Source organism: Macrobrachium nipponense, chromosome 12, assembly GCF_015104395.2.
Source record: "Macrobrachium nipponense isolate FS-2020 chromosome 12, ASM1510439v2, whole genome shotgun sequence".
NCBI classification, from domain to species: domain Eukaryota; kingdom Metazoa; phylum Arthropoda; class Malacostraca; order Decapoda; family Palaemonidae; genus Macrobrachium; species Macrobrachium nipponense.
In genome coordinates this window covers 49,140,750-49,158,115 of record NC_087205.1, presented here as the reverse complement: position 1 = coordinate 49,158,115, position 17,366 = coordinate 49,140,750, and the positions used below count along the sequence as shown (strand labels likewise).

The window sequence follows — 17,366 nt, the reverse complement described above, 5'->3', positions numbered from 1 at the left end:
GAAGACCTTGTATCTTAACGCAAATGTACGTTAAAGTCATTATAAAATAGTAGACTTTTCACAAACAAATCAGCAAGATTTTTGCGCCTTATCAGTTTTCAAGGATGATTTTCACTTAGTAATCACAATGAAGCAAGCTTATTTTTTAATTTGATTAGTTCAATCAAGTAGACTCTCCAGTGACAAAATTACGGTAACCAAAATTTTTAAATTGCGGAGACACGTTTCTTCACAATAGTAGGTTCCAAATAATTTCCTGTTATAGTTTTCATTCAAAAATTCGTTCCAAGATTGACATGAATAATGGTAATTATATAGCGTGTGCTGTTCGCTTCAACTACACGAATCTGGATTCTGGAGTCATAATAATCTTAGCGGTGAGTTATGCCGTTCGGTCTCCTCGCGTGACTGCAACCGTTATCTTCCTGACCGTTGTCGCCTGGCTCTTCCACTGTGCCTAACTGTCGAACAAGCGTCAGGAATATAGTGCAGTTACGATTGCAGTGCAGTCTGCAGTGTATCAAGAATAAGTTTGGGTATGATACAAATAAAAACGCCTGGATTGGCACTCGTAAATCGTAGCGTTCGTCAACACTTACATCCCAGCACATATTAATTTGGTTACACACACACACACACGTTTGTGCATGTGGACATTAACCAAAATATTCTTTTAAGGTGTACTTTATTAGAAAAAGAAGAGTAATTGCTCTGAAACTTTTTGTATTTTCCGGAAGCAAGTGCAAAGTCAAAGGAACAACTTCGTCTGGCAGCAATGATCGCGGCACAAAGTTCGCTCACTTTGTCTGAGTTCGCTGAAGTGAACGCCGTCAACAGATCACCAGAGGCAGTTCTCTTGCAAGACGCTTCCGCTCTGCTGCAGCTGTTGCTGCTCGAGTCTGCAGCTGGTCGTGTGTATTTGTGTTTTCTTTGTTTATTTAATAAATTTCACAGTGCCTCAAGTTTGTGCGTTAACTTTTATAATATTGATGTCAGTGACTGCTAAGATAAATCCAGATAAAATTCAGATCTGCCAAGGTTAGTACATTCAATACTTAATGTTAACGGTATCATTAACGTACATACGCGTATGCATATTTCTCTAAACTTTGCGATCTCAAGAAATAAAATAAAAAAAACTATATATACATATATAATTTTAAGATATGAAGTGTGAAAACACGTTGTATGGCCATTAAAGGCAAATAAGCAAGAAAAAAGGAAAAGGGCAAAGCCATGAAGGATAGAAAATCCCAGTTGACGCTAAGAATCGTTAGAGCTACCATAGAGTGTCAGCCTTCACCTCTTCCTGGGTGGTTGTTTGGTTTGTTTAGATTAAGTAGGTTTTGTGAAAAACTGCTGAGGCAGAGAAGAGATCTCACGTGGACCTCTGGACTTTGTCACCTAGAGTGACAAACCTGTTTTGAAAAGGCAGTGTCTGAGATGTCTGTTGAAAGATCTCAACAATAGATTATTTTTTTTCTCAAAGTTCTTTTCATTTAACTGTATATGCGCTCATATTATTGGTAAAATATGATTTTCGTACCACCTATGACCCGGAAGCTTACATGTAAGCTAAAATCTGAATCACATCTCAGCCAGGTTTACTCGCTGAGGGATTTTGTCTGAGAAATGGATGATCCCTGATTCTCACAATTTTGCTTCTAAAGTACCTACATCTAGACTTTTTATACCCCTTGAAATAATAGTAGAGGTCGTTCAGAAGTTAGCTATGGTGTGTGTTGCGACAGTAAAAACAGCAGTTGTCTATTTCTTTTCTATGATGTAAAATGCATTCATTTAGACCTGCAATTATGTAGACAAAGAATCTCATGTATGATGAAAACCTTACTGCCCTGGGTGCTGTAAGGGGGCAGGCCTTCCGGCTCTCTTATTGTGCCTGTCGCTTACAGATTTGAATACCAACTGTAGGAAATCCTCTGAGTGGTTGAAAGTTCTTTGCCATTTCACGTAGGGTGCTAATTGCGAGCCGTTGCACAGAATGCACAAAGTACCAATCCTCCGTAAACAGAGCTATTATTGTGTGGTGTTCTCATTTGTTTCTATTCATAGTTTAAAAAAATAAAATCTGACTCATACTGCTGGGATCTTCGTGGCTACTTGAGGATTTTAGTCTTTCCCGTGGAGAGTATATTGGTAGGTAACGGTGAGATTCTTCTAGGGTCTTACTTGGCGCATTGCTGGATGAGGTTCCAGAGGACCTTGAATGTCTCAGCTGCGTGTGTATCGAGGAAGGAGTTTTTTTTTTTAATTCCAACGACTATATTTGAAAAACCATTTTTCTTTCAGAGAAAGAGAAACTTCAGACAAACTTATCAGACGTTAGTACAATAACCTTAAAATACTTTGTAGTTCTTCTCTGGCAGGTACCAAACTGAGCACAAAAAAGTTAATTTAAGATAAAGAAGCACAATTTCTTTTAGTACAAGATTCAGCACACAAGTACTCTTAACCGTTACAGTACATATAACAGTTCCTAATCTAACGGTGGTGTTGACCAGGATAGCCTGAATTTTCACTGAAGAATTGTATGCATTATTGTTGAAAACTGGTATTTAGAAAGAAAAAAAAAACAGCGATCACATAAATACTGTCCTTAGGTAATTGTACACATAGGTGTGACAGACAAAGAAAGGACCGACAACTTGGCAAAGAATGTCCTCAAACAGTCGGCAAAAAAAAAAAAAAAAAAAAAAAATAGTATTTGCCTTTAGAGGTTTATTCCATAAATTAAGGAGGCTTGACTAATCTCAGGGCCATTTTTATTAAGAAACACACTTGATGAGAGGTTGGGACTTTTTTCTTACCAAACTGCAACTTTGAAGTCTTTAGCCGATTCTTTCCTTGACTTCTTTGCTTTCCAGACCCCTTTGATTTCTCACTGACTTCCAGGATAAGTCACAGCCCAACCTGATCCCTCGAGAATGTACGATTCTCTTTCATTCTCTCTGCGTCCTTAATGATTCGTGTTAAGATGCAAGTTTTTCATATTCAAAGACAAAATCATTGACAAGAAGCATAAAATCATATTTGTAGTTTATCTATGCAAGACAGAAAGAATTTACGACCTCATACATATGCTGTTGTCTATACAGAGTTTGGAGGTCCACACCAGGCACTTGTTGTTGTTTAAGATTAAGCTGGCTTTATGCCAGCACGGGCTCTTGCTCAAAAGCCGCCCGTAGCCAGGCACTTTATCTCTTCCACGTCTTACTGCACTTATGGTGCACATATGGTAAATGCCCGTCCTGGCATATGACCAGGTTTGAATATATATATATATAATATATATATATATATATATATATATATATATATATATTCAAACCTGGTTATATATATATATATATATATATATATATATATATATATATATATATATATAAAGAGGATGATGATGATAAACAATATGTGGGCGCCTCTAAAGCAAGTACGTGACATTTTGGAATTTTCACTGTAAAGCATGCAAGTTCCGTGAAGGCATGACGATTTTTGACAATTTAATTGAGATTTAGTTATGTAATATTTCGAATTACGTAACAGGATTGTACTGAGTTGTGAACATGGATGCCAATATATTATATATATATATATATATGTGTGTGTGTGTGTGTGTGTGCGTGCGTGTGTGTGTAGCTTGATGATAAATAATAATGCCGAGACTAGGAAGAACATTCTTTAATATTACGAGCTTTTGAGGTTTAAAGCCTCATCTTCAGGCTGGAAAAAATGACAAGGATGAGAAATCACTAAAAATGGCACTAAAATGAATTGTCTTACTAAAAGTTTCAGTAAAAACTTAAAATAAAACGAACATCACACACAAACTAAAAATTAAGAATTACGAAAAAACTAAAACAAACGCAACACATACAAAAACAGAAATAAAAATAAGATGAAAGGCAAACAAACTACCACAATCAAAATAAAATGGCTAATGACCCACACTTTGTGTACCTACTATGAAATTATACGGTAGCTAGTTGAATACCGGACGAGTTGTTGTTCAATTCCGGTTTCATCCTCTTAATAAACAGTGACTCTGAAATCAAAAGGTCCAGTCTGTTTGAGGAAAAAGACAGTACTCTAAAATCCAGGTGAGTGAAAGGATGGTCCTGTGCTAATCTGTGTTCCCTTATGGCAGAAAAAGGTGGTTTAGAAAGAGGAACCCTAGTTCTAACAGAAAGACCTCTGTTCCAAAATTCTGTGTCTAAGCCAGGGGGAACTGGATCCCACGTATCGCAGATCCAGTTCCCAGCTCCAGTTCCAGAATTTTGGAACACAGGTTTTTCCTCTTTCTAAACCACCTTTTTCTGCCATAAGGGAACACAGTTTAGCACAGGACCAGTCTTTCACTCACCTGGATTTTAGACTACTGTCTTTTTGCTCAAATAGGCTGGACCTTTTAATTTCAGAGTCACTGTTTATTAAGAGGATGAAACCGTAATTGAACAACAACTCGTCCGGTACTCAACTAGCAATCGTATAGTTTCATAGTAGGTACACAAAGTGGGTCGTTAGCCATTTTATTTTGAGTGTGGTAATTTGTTTACCTTTCATATTATTTTTATTTTTGTTTTTGTATGTGTTGCGTTTGTTTTAGTTTTTTCGTAATTTTTAATTTTTAGTTTGTGTGTGATGTTCGTTTTATTTTATGTTTTTACTGAAAATTTTAGTAAGAAAATTAATTTTAGTGCAATTTTTAGTGATTTCTCATCCTTTTCATTTTTTCAGCCTGAAGATGAGGTTTTAAAGCTCGTAATATTAAAGAATGTTCTTCCTAGTCTTGGCACTATTATTTATCATCAAGCTAAGATTTCCAAGTAGCTGCCCAATTACTGAGACTTTATATATATATATATATTATATATATATATATATATATATATATATATATATATATATATATATATATATATATATATAACAGAAGCAATCAATAATCGAATAGACTAAATGTCTTAATATACAAATAAGGACATACAGGGAATAAGTGATAAATAATAGAAAGACTCGAGAGACGTTAGCGAAATTGAAACCAAGTGATATTAATTAAAAGTGTTGTTCAGTACCTATTGCATTAAGAGAAGGCCAAAGTGTAAAGGTTCAAAGTTGGGTCGAACTAATCCATTGAGGCCAGAGGTTAATAGAATAATGAGCGAACCAAAATCTTGACCTCACACAGTGAACCCTTAACCCTAGATAGGTTTCACCATATAGGCACCCCGTTAAAAGTGCGTGCGGGTTGAGCTCAACCCAAGTGCACAGAAAAATTTGTGAACATTTTATTTTTACTAGAATGTTTTACATTTTATTTTCTAAAATCAATTTAAGCATTGATAAAAACTACTGAAAAGATAAATTATACCCATCTACAAATTAAATATTTATTACAAATATATTAAAAAATAAGTATAAAAAAATAATTTACGAAAATATTTACAAAAAATACAAAATAAGCTATATACACACAAAAATTGACGAAATCCTTCCTAAAACTACTATTTACAATATGCGACTGCCAGAAATGGTGCCTATGTTGGCTGCTGCAAGTCCGTTTCTGCGATCGCAAAGGAGTCAGTTTCCGAACAGGATGCAAACTATCCAATCCAGAGCTATTTAGCATCCGTAATCACATTATTACCTGTCGCTCCCGCTTGGATATCGGTGATTCTAAAATTATTGGATCAGCCAATAAAGTTGATGAGCTTTTAACACTCGAATCCATTTTAATCAAAACCAGTGTACCGAATTTAAATGCCCAGTCCTCGTCAGTTCAGTTGTTCATAGCCTAACTACTTGTTTGTTTACTTCAGCTCTGTCTCTCGTCTTTTATATAGTTTTGCGTGTGTGTGTATGTGTGTTTTTTTTTTCTCTCTCTCCGGGCCCGCTCTGTCTTCCAGTCACTTTCTAACTTTAACTCTGGTAGCTTCTCTCTCCAACCTAATGTTTTGTTGTGCAGTAATTTTTACATTTGAAATGTTTTAGTGTCCAATTTTAAATATTGTACCGTGTTTTATTGGTGACAAGTCTTATGTGGTTGTATTCTTATCAATTCCCAAGCCTTGAAAATGCATCGAAGCGATGTGAAACGTCGGCAATAAATTATGTACGCTGTAAGACATGCCTTTACCTCTCCGCCTTGTGAGATATATATAATATATATATATATATATATATATATATATATATAATACACACATATATATGGGAGCATTGGGCTTCTCTTTCTCAGGAACATTGGTGCTTCCACTCACTTCTGTTTCAATTGCAGGTGATAAGTAAACTTTGTTTTCGCTAATTACATTTATTATTCTCTTAAAATGCATATTAATATATATATAATATATTATTTTATTATTACTACTTAGATTATATATATATTATATATATTATAATATATTACATATATAGATATATATTAATATTATATGATATATATTTATATATTATTTATATTATATATTATATATATATTTTATATATATATACCTATACACCCTATATACATATATATATACTATATATATATTCTGATATATATATATATATATATATATATATATCTATATATATATATATATATATATATATATATATATCGGGTAGCGCAAACACACAGAGCGTCACGGACTCATGCGATCATGAAGATTTATGGGGGTCTGAAACGCCGAATCTATGGACGATAAATGGAAAATATTGATTTAGTTATTTTAGACTTATAATATATATATATATATATATATATATATATATATATAAATATTATTATATATAGGTAATTTTGGGCAAGACTTTTCTCTCTCACCCCTTTTGGATTTAAGAAGTAATAATATAATAATAATAAATACGTAAATACATAAGCTATTAAAAAGACGGAAATATCCCGACCAACTCAAGGTATGTTGACAAAAATAAGAAAACAACACATTCCTTGTTTTTGTGAAGGTGCACTATTATAAAAATATTTGCTTTTCTACCTCTAGGGTCGGAAGCGTTGCAATGACAGGCGGTGCCTTGGAACTTTCAGACCCCATCAAAGTCATCTGTTTTTGTAAGTCTTGAACAACAATTAATCATTATAGTAATTAACTTGATAATAATAATTATAATAACTATCTAGATAGCAATGAAAACAAGAACAAATAGGGAAGAGAATAAACAAATAATCACCTCCGGAAAAAGGAACAATTATGGAAGTCGGGGAGGAAATGAATATAAGATTACAAAGCCTGACAGGAGAGGGAAAGAAACATTTCCAGACAAAACTATACAAGCCACTGATAGCTAATTTCTGCAGAACTGACATGGGAAGTGGCGTCTTTAAGTAGCTCCCAAGACACTACGTAGAGTCCTTTGGTAATTTTGACACGTATCCAAAAGCAAAAAACATTCCATAAGATGATTTTATTGGGTGGGGTAATTAGCTTTTCCCCTTGGATCTCAGAGAGAATGTTACAAATAGGTTAAGTGGTAGTTTAATGTTTGTTTAGAGGCTGACATTTCTCAAACGAAGCACTTTTTTTGTCATTGTTTTTTCATTATATCATCTGTTAATGTAAGGTGTAACAGCATTTACAGAGCATGTATGGAAAAAGTGTAATGAGTCCGGAAGTGGACGAATGTCTGTTGAAAGCACAATGGGAGTAATACAAAATAAAATTCATCAAGAAATATTGCATACTTCAGGTCATAGAATTAATAATAATTACAACACTTAGGTCACTGGTCTATGGAGCACTATCCTGTTAATGTCTTTTTTAGTTGAAACTGTTTACCCTACTCGGAAGTGAGATCTCCAATCCCCCAAGAGAACTTTTACGAAAAGTAGTAAGCTACTCCTCCTAATTCAGTCATAGAGATCTTGAAACATTAAATTTCTACAGTTGATCACTTGCCTTTCCTAAATAAAACTGAAACTGATATTACTTCCTTTGCTATACAAAGATTCCACTTACGGAAAATTTGACGTTTTTCAAATCATACTGAGCTAGAGGAACGTAAATGCTATGCTACAAATATCAAAAGACCAAATCCTTCATAAAAATCTTTTGTACAATGCACAAGAAGGTTATTTCCAGGTTTAGCATAAGGTACTTCCAAGACATAGGCATGCGTAGGTATGTTCCTTGAAAATTTGTTTAATGGCTTTATATAGAACATTTAGCATTATGCTAGGTTATGTCCATGGAGGGCTAATGTTAAGAGAATCTGGATCTGGAGAAGGAAATACTAAGGGTTATTGATTTTTTGAATTGGCCTATATTCAACTCGGTTAAGAGGGTTAACAAGAAAAGGAACACCTCAAAAGCATATGCACAAGACAGCTGCAAATTCCCTGGGAAATCGCGCTGAAATGCAACGCAGACAATTTTCAAGTCAATTCCATTGTTTGCTCTTCCAACAATCGTGAAGTCTATATTCTACAGAGGTTTTACGTATTTTTGAGTGATTTCTAATGCCGGAATGTTCGGGGTTAAACAACCCGTTGCCACTTCTATAGGTATGTTCTACATGTGATCCTATGCGAACCTCGGCAGCGTTCTTGCGCATCCAGCGCAGTGGCGGATTTAAGGTTGAAGGGGTGTGGGGGGGGGGGGGGGGGGGACAGGCACCCTCATGGATACGTTAATGTGTAAATCTCAAAGATATCATTAAATTTTGATAATGTGTACCCATTGCGCACAAGTAAAATATTGATAGAAACACTGAAAAAAAAATTATATAATTTTTTATGCATGTATTTATTCAATGCTTATATTTGCCAAAGAAACTTCACCTGCAGCTTCTTTGTAAGCTACAGGATTTGGAAACAATGTAACAATCTTCAGAACTCTCTCTCTCTCTCTCTCTCTCTCTCTCTCTCTCTCTCTCTCTCTCTCACACACACACACACACACACACACACACACACTGAAAGCGACTTGTTGTTAAACAGCAAAAACGATTTCAGACAAAACAGATCCTGCTTATCAAACCTCTTGGAGTTTTTTTATAACATGCTTGGTATTGACTACAGTAGTAGAGCAATAGATATACTCTACTAAGGTTTCCCAAAGGCCTTTGACAAAGTTCCACACAAGAAACTAATTACAAAAGTTAGAGCTTTAAGAATTGTAGGAGAAATAGCAGACTGGATCGAAGGCTGACTAACTAATAGAAAACAGAGTCGTAATAAATGGTGAAGAATCAGACTGGGCTGATGTGACAAGCAGAGTTCCCCAAGGTTCTGTCCTTGGCCAACTCTTGTCTTTTATTTACATTAATGACACCGATGTAGGGTTAACTAGCAGGATGACCAAATTTGCAGATGACATCAAACTAGGTATAAATGCAGAAGACCCAGATGCAGTGGAAAGGTTAAGAAATGATCTAAGGAAAATAGGAGAGTGGCATAAGATATGGCAAATCTTAGTATAATGGGCGTTTTGTCTGGCCGTCCATCTGTCATTCAATCATGGCCTAATGGCTGGTCCAATGGGCATGAAACTTGGCAGGGTTATAGTGGGGATCCCTGAGGTGGTTTATAATGGGGTTTCAATGATGATGATAGATTAAGCCAGCCTTATGCTGGCACGGGCTCTTGCTCTTCAGCAGCCAGTAAATGGGTTTCAAGCAACAAAAGGCTCCAGAGGGGGAGGGACGTCTTCCCCAAAACGGGGCTGGTTCAGCCCGTAGACTTAATAACATTAAGAATTTATCATACCTAATTTTTGGTATACGTAGTAAATGATATGACTTTCGATTTTCGGTATGACTTACTATCAAATACTGTGGGGGTAAGGCATCAATGGCACCAAAGGGGATCGAAGTTTGGCAGGGTGTGACAGAGAGAGAGAGAGGAAGTGAGAGAGGGAGAGTAGAGGGGGTGTTAGGGAGAAGAAAGAGGGTAAGAAACATAATAATAATACTGTAATAGGCATTATGTCTGTCTGTTTGCCTGTCATTCAATCCCGGTCAAATGGCTTGATGGATTTAAACCAAACAAAAGCTATTGGATAGGGCTTTGATCGAGGATGGTTTATGGCCTTATATATACTAGCCCTCTAACGCCGAAGCGGTAAAAAAAAAATTGTCTCCAGTGTGCCGGAGGTGTTTCAGAGTGAGCGCGGAAGCGGGAAAAATATTTTTTTCAAAAAATCACAGCTCGCTTAGTTTTCAAGATTAAGAGTTCATTTTTGGCTCCTTTTTTTTTCATCGGCTGAAGTTTAGTATGCAACCATCAGAAATGAAAAAAATTATCATTATCATATATAAATAATGCGATATATGATAGCGCAAAAACGAAATTTCATATATAATTGTATCCAAATCGCGCTGTGCGCAAAACGGTTAAAGGTAACAAGTTACTTTTTTTTTCGTTGTAATGTACACTAAATTGCAATCATTTTGGTATATAACACATTGTAAAACAATAAAAGCAACACAGAGAAAATATTATCACAAAATAATGCATGAATTCGTAACGCGCGGACGTAAACAAATATTTTTTTCAAATATTCACCATAAATTTAAATATTGTCCTAGAGACTTTCAATTTCTTTCAAAATGAAGACAAATGATTGAATATTACTATACTGTAAGAGTATTAGCTTACAATTGCAGTTTTCGACCATATCTGACGAGTTAAAGTTGACCGAATGTCGAATTTTTTTATATATATATTTTTTATATGCAATTATTTCGGAAATAAGAAAAGCTACAACCTTATAATATTTTTTGTTTTATTCTACATGAAATTGCGCACATTTTCATATATAAAACTCTATGAAATGCCTAATATGAAACGGAGCAAATATTCCGAGAATGGTACGTACGCATTTCGGAGATTTGTGGCGGAGAATCCGCGCGCGGAGGGAAGGAAAGATTTTTTTTTAAATTCACCATAAATCTAAATATTTTGCTAGAGACTTCGAATTTGTTTCAAGATGAAGATAAATGACTGAATATTACTAGACTGTACAATTGCGTTTTTCGACCATTTCGGTAGAGTCAAAGTTGACCGAAGGTTGAAATTTTGGCAATTATCGTTATTTATATGAAAATATCTCAAAACTGATAAAAGCTACAACCATGGGTTGTTTTTAGTTGTATTGTGCATGAAATTGCGCACATTTCCATATATAAAACTTTATATAACGGCTAATTTTAAAATGGTGCAAACATTACCACAATCGCATGTATGATTTTTTTCGGAAGAGTTACCGCGCGGACGTAAGGAAAAAGTTTTTTCATAAATTCACCATAAATCGGAATATTGTGCTAGAGACTTCCAATTAGTTGCAAAATTAAGGTAAATGATTGAATATTACTAAAATATAAGAGTTTTAGCTTACAATTGCGTTTTTCGACCATTTCGGTAGAGTCAAAAGTTGACCGAAGGTTGAAATTTTGGCAATTATCGTTATTTATATGAAAATATCTCAAAACTGATAAAAGCTACAATCATCAGTATTTTATTGTTGTATTTTACATAAAAATGCGCACATTTTCATATATAATACTTCATGTAACGGCTAATTTACAATGGTACAAAAATAATTTCCGAGATGTGTCACAGATACTTTTTAGTGCGATAAGAAAGAAATTCGCGCTTGCGCGCCTGCGTAACGATTGTAAACAAAACAACACCTTGATCCGTGAACTCCCAGCATCCCCAAGGCGCGTGATTCAAAAGTTTTAGGCTGGTAGGCCTATAAGTATTTTTCCGCGAATTTAAAAAAAAACTTTTGTATGTCGACGTAAAATACGTCCAGTCGGCACCCGAGAGACAAAAAATGTCGACGTGAAATACGTCCCGTCGGCGTTTAAGGGCTAGCTGACCTACCTGGCATTGCCCAGGAAAACTGTGAATGAAGGGCTATGGGTAGGGGGAGGGAAGAGGAAGGGGGAGTTTCTGAAGTATAGTACAGCAGTGAGTTAGCAGTATATACATGTATACTGAATCTGTTAAGAATTCAAGCAGCTTGCTGAAGACAGATCGTTGCATGAATCTCCTCCGCTTTGCTGTGCAGTTTATTTCACACAATCAATAAAAGGTGTGACTGTTGTTGAAAGGGAGACAGCTTATGTTCAGCAGAGATGATTTTTCCGTTTTCATTCCCTCCTGCTCTATCTTCACCTAGCCCCATCCCTCTCCCCCTCCCAGTTTCACCACCCCATCTCTCTTCCTTTCTTTTTCCATACCCCTAACCCTTTCCTTTCTCCTTTCCCTCCCCTTCTCCACCCTCTTCCCTCCACATCCCCCTCCCTCTTCCCACCACCTACCCATTGACTTTCGTTCACAGTTTTCCCAGGCAGTGCTGGGTAGGTCAGCTAGTGCCTTTTAACTTGGATAAATGTAAAGTGTTATGAATAGGAACAAAAAACCCTCATACCAACTATGTGCTGCTTGGGAATGGCATAAGTAGTGTAGAACAAGAAGAGGACCTTGGAGTTGTTATTACCAGGGAATTAAGCTCCACAAAGCAGTGCATAGAAGCTGAAAAGAAGGCACAGAAACTAGTGGGATACATAAAGAGGCAGTTCAGATACAGGGATAAGGAAATGGTGCTGCAGCCCTACACATCAATATCACATCTTGAATATACAGTACAGTTTCGGTCACCAACACTAAGAAAGGACATAAGTAGACTAGAAGGGGTACAAGCAAGAGCCACAAAGTTAATTTTATCCATCAGGCAAATAGGTTACCAAAGATGAATAGCGAGCCTGACTATGGATGACCTCGAAACACGAATTTGCGAGGGCAACTAATAGAAATTAAAAATACTGGAAGGCATAACAAAAGTAGACAGTAACCTCTCCACATTAAACGGAAACCAAACAAAAATAATGGACGGAAACTAGAACTGAAGAGATACAACACATTGCATTGTAGGAACTTCTTCACATACAAGATATGTGACACATGGAATAAACTGCCACCAGACGTTGTAAACAGCAGCAGTGTAGAATAGTTCAAAAGAAAGCTAGACAAAATCATTAGAACACTGTGACTGAATTGTAAAACCTGCCCCTCAAGATAAGTGAGCACATGATGTCTCCTCAGATGGACTAATAATTGAGACATCCTAATCCTTGTAACTCCTTGTAATTCAGTACATACAATATATATGTGCATATGATGTAAATTTTGTCCATATACATATATAAGTGTGTGCATACATATATGAATATTGATATATATGTACTGCATATATATATATATATATATATATATATATATATATATATAGATATAGATATATATATATATATATACATATATATATATATATATATATATAGATATTATATATATATATATATATATATATTATATATATTTATATATATATATATCTATATATATATATATATATATATATATATATATATATATATATATATATATATATATATATATAATAATATATATATAGAGGCAGTCCCTGGGTTACGACGGGTTCAGCTTATGATGTTCCGAGGTCAAGGCACTTTTCAATTATATTCATCAGAAATCATTTCCAGGGTTACAATGCCTACAACGCTCATCTGGCATTAGAAATATGACACAAAAATGCAAAATAATCATTATTTGAAGCTTTTTTTGATGAAAAATGCAATAAGAATGCAGTTTACATAGTTTTCAAAGCATTTACAGTAAGGTTTTCTTAGGATTTTTTACCATTCCGGCTTATGATGATTTTCAGCTTATGACGCATCTCAAGAACGGAACCCCCGTCGTAACCTGGGGATTGCCTTTATATATATATATATATATATATATATATATATATATATATATATATATATATATATATATATACATATATATATATATATGTGTGTGTGTGTGTATACACATGCAGTACATATATATCTATCTATCTATTTATCTATCTATCATATCTATCTATCTATCTATCTATATATATATATATATATATATATAATATATATATATATATATACATATATATATATATATATATATATATATATATATATATATATATATATAATATTATAATCCTAAGTGGCCCCCAATAAAAGATTACTAGATTTGCCACTGACCCAGCGTAAGTCTCATGATCACATCCTGGCCGTGCAAGCTTACTTGCACACAACATTCGAAGAAATGAAGGGGCTGGGATGATGGTCCTTGAAGTGTGTAATGACCAAGAGGTTGGTAGTTTTTTTTTCTAATAAGTTCCAGGTCTTTGAATCTTTTTATGTTGGCTTACATCCTAACCTTTGCTCTTGCTACACAGCTTATTCTGCTTGCACAGAGGCCCTCATGTAATGTGATCATTTATCAACAGGAACTGATTGCTAGAGATCCCAGCTACACGTCACATAAAAATATGGTGCATGTATCCATTAGATCATCGCTTATTTCTTCTGTTGTTATTTATATCATCTGTAGTACACAGATGGGCGTGACAAGTGGAGGCCACGCCCTACATGCTTCTTCTTATCAAATTCAACAACTGTGGGAAAACGAAGAAAGAACAGTCGAGATTGTTCACACACTCTTGAAATCTCTCACAAGATTAACCGATGTCTTTAACAGGTATGTTTAGATTGTTCTTGCTTGCCACAATAACATGTAAAGAATTATCAGTATGTATACAATATATTAGTATGTTATTATTACACTGCAAAAAATAGTATATTTTAAAATTAATTTGTATTTTTCCTAATGTACAAACCTGCAGTTCTTCACATAGGGACTTAGCTTGCAAACGCGAGCTGGAAGGTCTGTTTAACTTTAACAAAATGTCATTAACTACCGAAGGGTAGGGGGAAGTCCCGCCCACCTGTTGGTCTGGACTCCCCTTTGCCTTCTGGCCAAGATACCAGAATGAGGGGTGGCTGAGGTTGGATGTAAATGTAAAGAACTTCAAGTGTGTACGTTAGGAAAACTACAAATACAAGTTATTTGTTAAAATTTGCTCCTTGTTCCCATGCAAATACAAACCTTCATTCTCTACACAAGAGACATGCCCATTGATGGGTGGAGTGTCGGTACTTCTCTGAACCAGTTGGTTGGTTCTACCCATGCAGGAAGCATATTACTGAAGCGTATATTCCCTAGCCGACATGGGAATGCTCGGCCAATCACTGCCCGGAAAAACAGTGATGTAGAATTGCCAATCATCGGAGGAGGATGAGTGATGTTGAAAAGGTTTCATGTATTTTGGAAAACCCATTTAGTCACATTCACCCCTTTGGCTATGTTTAAGAATATAATTCACCAGCCCCCGGAAATATCATTTGTGATGTTTTTTTTTTTTTTTTTTTTTTTTTTTTTTTTTAACTAAAGACGAACTGTCCTAACATTTTATGCAGCTCATTTAAAAAAAATATAAATAGAATAAAAAGATAATAGAAGATAAACTAATATCCATAGGGCCTAGTTGCGGTATAACATTATGGTCTGCGCTTAAACATATATCTTAATTCGCGGAAGCCTATCTCTCGCTGTCTCACGAAGTCACAAAGGATTGTGTCGAAAACCTATCATCTGAATCAGTATGCCGCCTCTCACATTAGCCTGCTGGCCCTGCCCCATTAAGTCTATAAACCATCCATGGGCATCATGTGTGTTACTTTGCTCCACTTATTGGCCTCTGCATGCAGGCTGGAAAACTGTCACGCATGCATGGAACGCTGTAACTAGGTAACAATTCCCCATTCCTTGCTCAGTCAGTCAACCAATTGTAGGAGACATTCAGACATTATTACTGATATAATAATCAGTATAGAGATTTGCTCTTTTCAATTTTCATATTTAGCTTCTGGACCTGACTACTGTAACCACCTTAAAACCCCTAGCTGGAATTTAGATATATGCTATCTGAACAATAATTATCATCATTTTTAATGTTTTATGAACTAATATTCTCAATATTATTATTGTTCTTGCCATTATTATGAACACGAACAAAAATTATCATAATTTTTAATGTTTTTTTGACTACTATTCTCAATATCATTGCTGTTATTGCCATTATTATGAATATACCATCTTTTATACTTCTTCAGCAACACTGTGGATATTGCTGATTCATCATTTTTTAATCATGTTGTCTCAAGTATCTAGATTTTGTATGTTATTGTCTATACTTTGTATGTTCCATGCAAATGGCCTTGAGGTGAAATAAAATTCCTTATCATTATTATATTAGGAATGTAAATCCACAGTAGTATGCCTGTTTGATTTTGTTATTTATGATTGACAAGAAACCGTGTAGGTCATTGCAAGTTTCTGCTGCATATATTTTAAATAACAAAATCAAACAGAGATACTACTTCGGATTTACTTTCCCATTTTATTGACTCATGAGATTATGAGTTTTCTTTGGATTATTATTATAACTTTGACGTCAGTGTCGGTATACTAAACATTTTGAGACTAAAAAAAATAATTTATAATATAGAAAGGTCTTATCAAGTGCATAATCATGAGGAATTCAATATCTAAATATCGGGCTCAGTAAGATCCAAATCCAGATGCTATAACAGACTAAAAGATAATGCTGAGAGTGGAATATTTAGATATAGTACTAAGGAAAAGGTAGGCTGACATTGGCCCTCTTAAGTTCATGTTTCTTCAAGGGGGGTGTGGAAGATAAAAGGGTGATGGGCTAGTGAATTTTAGTTGAAGGCACAAAAGGTATCATTGCAGGTAGAAATGGATACTTATGCAGTCAGCCCTGATCCTAATGATGACAGGGCTCAAGGGGATTAAGGTACGACTAATTTCAGCCTGAGTGATAGCCAATTGACATTATAGAATGCTAGACTAATATTTCAGTTCGGAGAAAAAATATTAGCATTAACGAATTCTCCTTTATATGAAAACAGACATCAAACTCTACTGCAAAGGTAACTTTTCCATTTCTTGATCATTCCTGTCAGTTTTGGGGATTTGTCTGGTTGCCCAGTGGTAAAAAATTCTTCTTACTAGGCGACAGTTTCTTGTTTTGTTTTTCACATTTGGTCATCCACTGATGCGAAGAACAAACAAGTTCAAGCCTCTAAACAAAAATAAAACAAATAGGTATCATACACGCTTTTTGCTTCTTTTCCGAAATATGTGTAACTTTGAGCAATGCACAACAATATGGTACGGTAGATGTACTGTACAACATTTCACTAGTTTAAAATTTGACTAAAATACCAAGTAAGTTTAGAATCTAATGGTACGAAATCGATTCAGTTATTTTCATCATTAATTGAAGTCTAAATTTAATTGTTATATTTCAGTCTTGCAATGAACATAACTTTTTGAACATCAATTTTGACCTCCTCCAATGGTTGGCAGAAAGGGAGATGATGTCATTCCTACGTCACTG

The 17,366-nt window shown here is 35.0% G+C and overlaps 1 protein-coding gene across 1 annotated transcript in view; it reads left to right on the top strand.

The window, feature by feature from the left end:
- Positions 1-823: 823 nt before the first annotated feature.
- LOC135224794 (prolyl 4-hydroxylase subunit alpha-2-like) overlaps positions 824-17,366 on the top strand; it is a 96,009-nt gene continuing 79,466 nt past the window's right edge. Inside the window, exons 1-2 of the mRNA XM_064264119.1 lie at positions 824-1,038; positions 14,328-14,578. Of these exons, the coding sequence (XP_064120189.1) occupies positions 14,370-14,578 (209 nt within the window). The 5' untranslated portion in view covers positions 824-1,038; positions 14,328-14,369. The remainder of the gene's footprint in view (positions 1,039-14,327; positions 14,579-17,366) is intronic.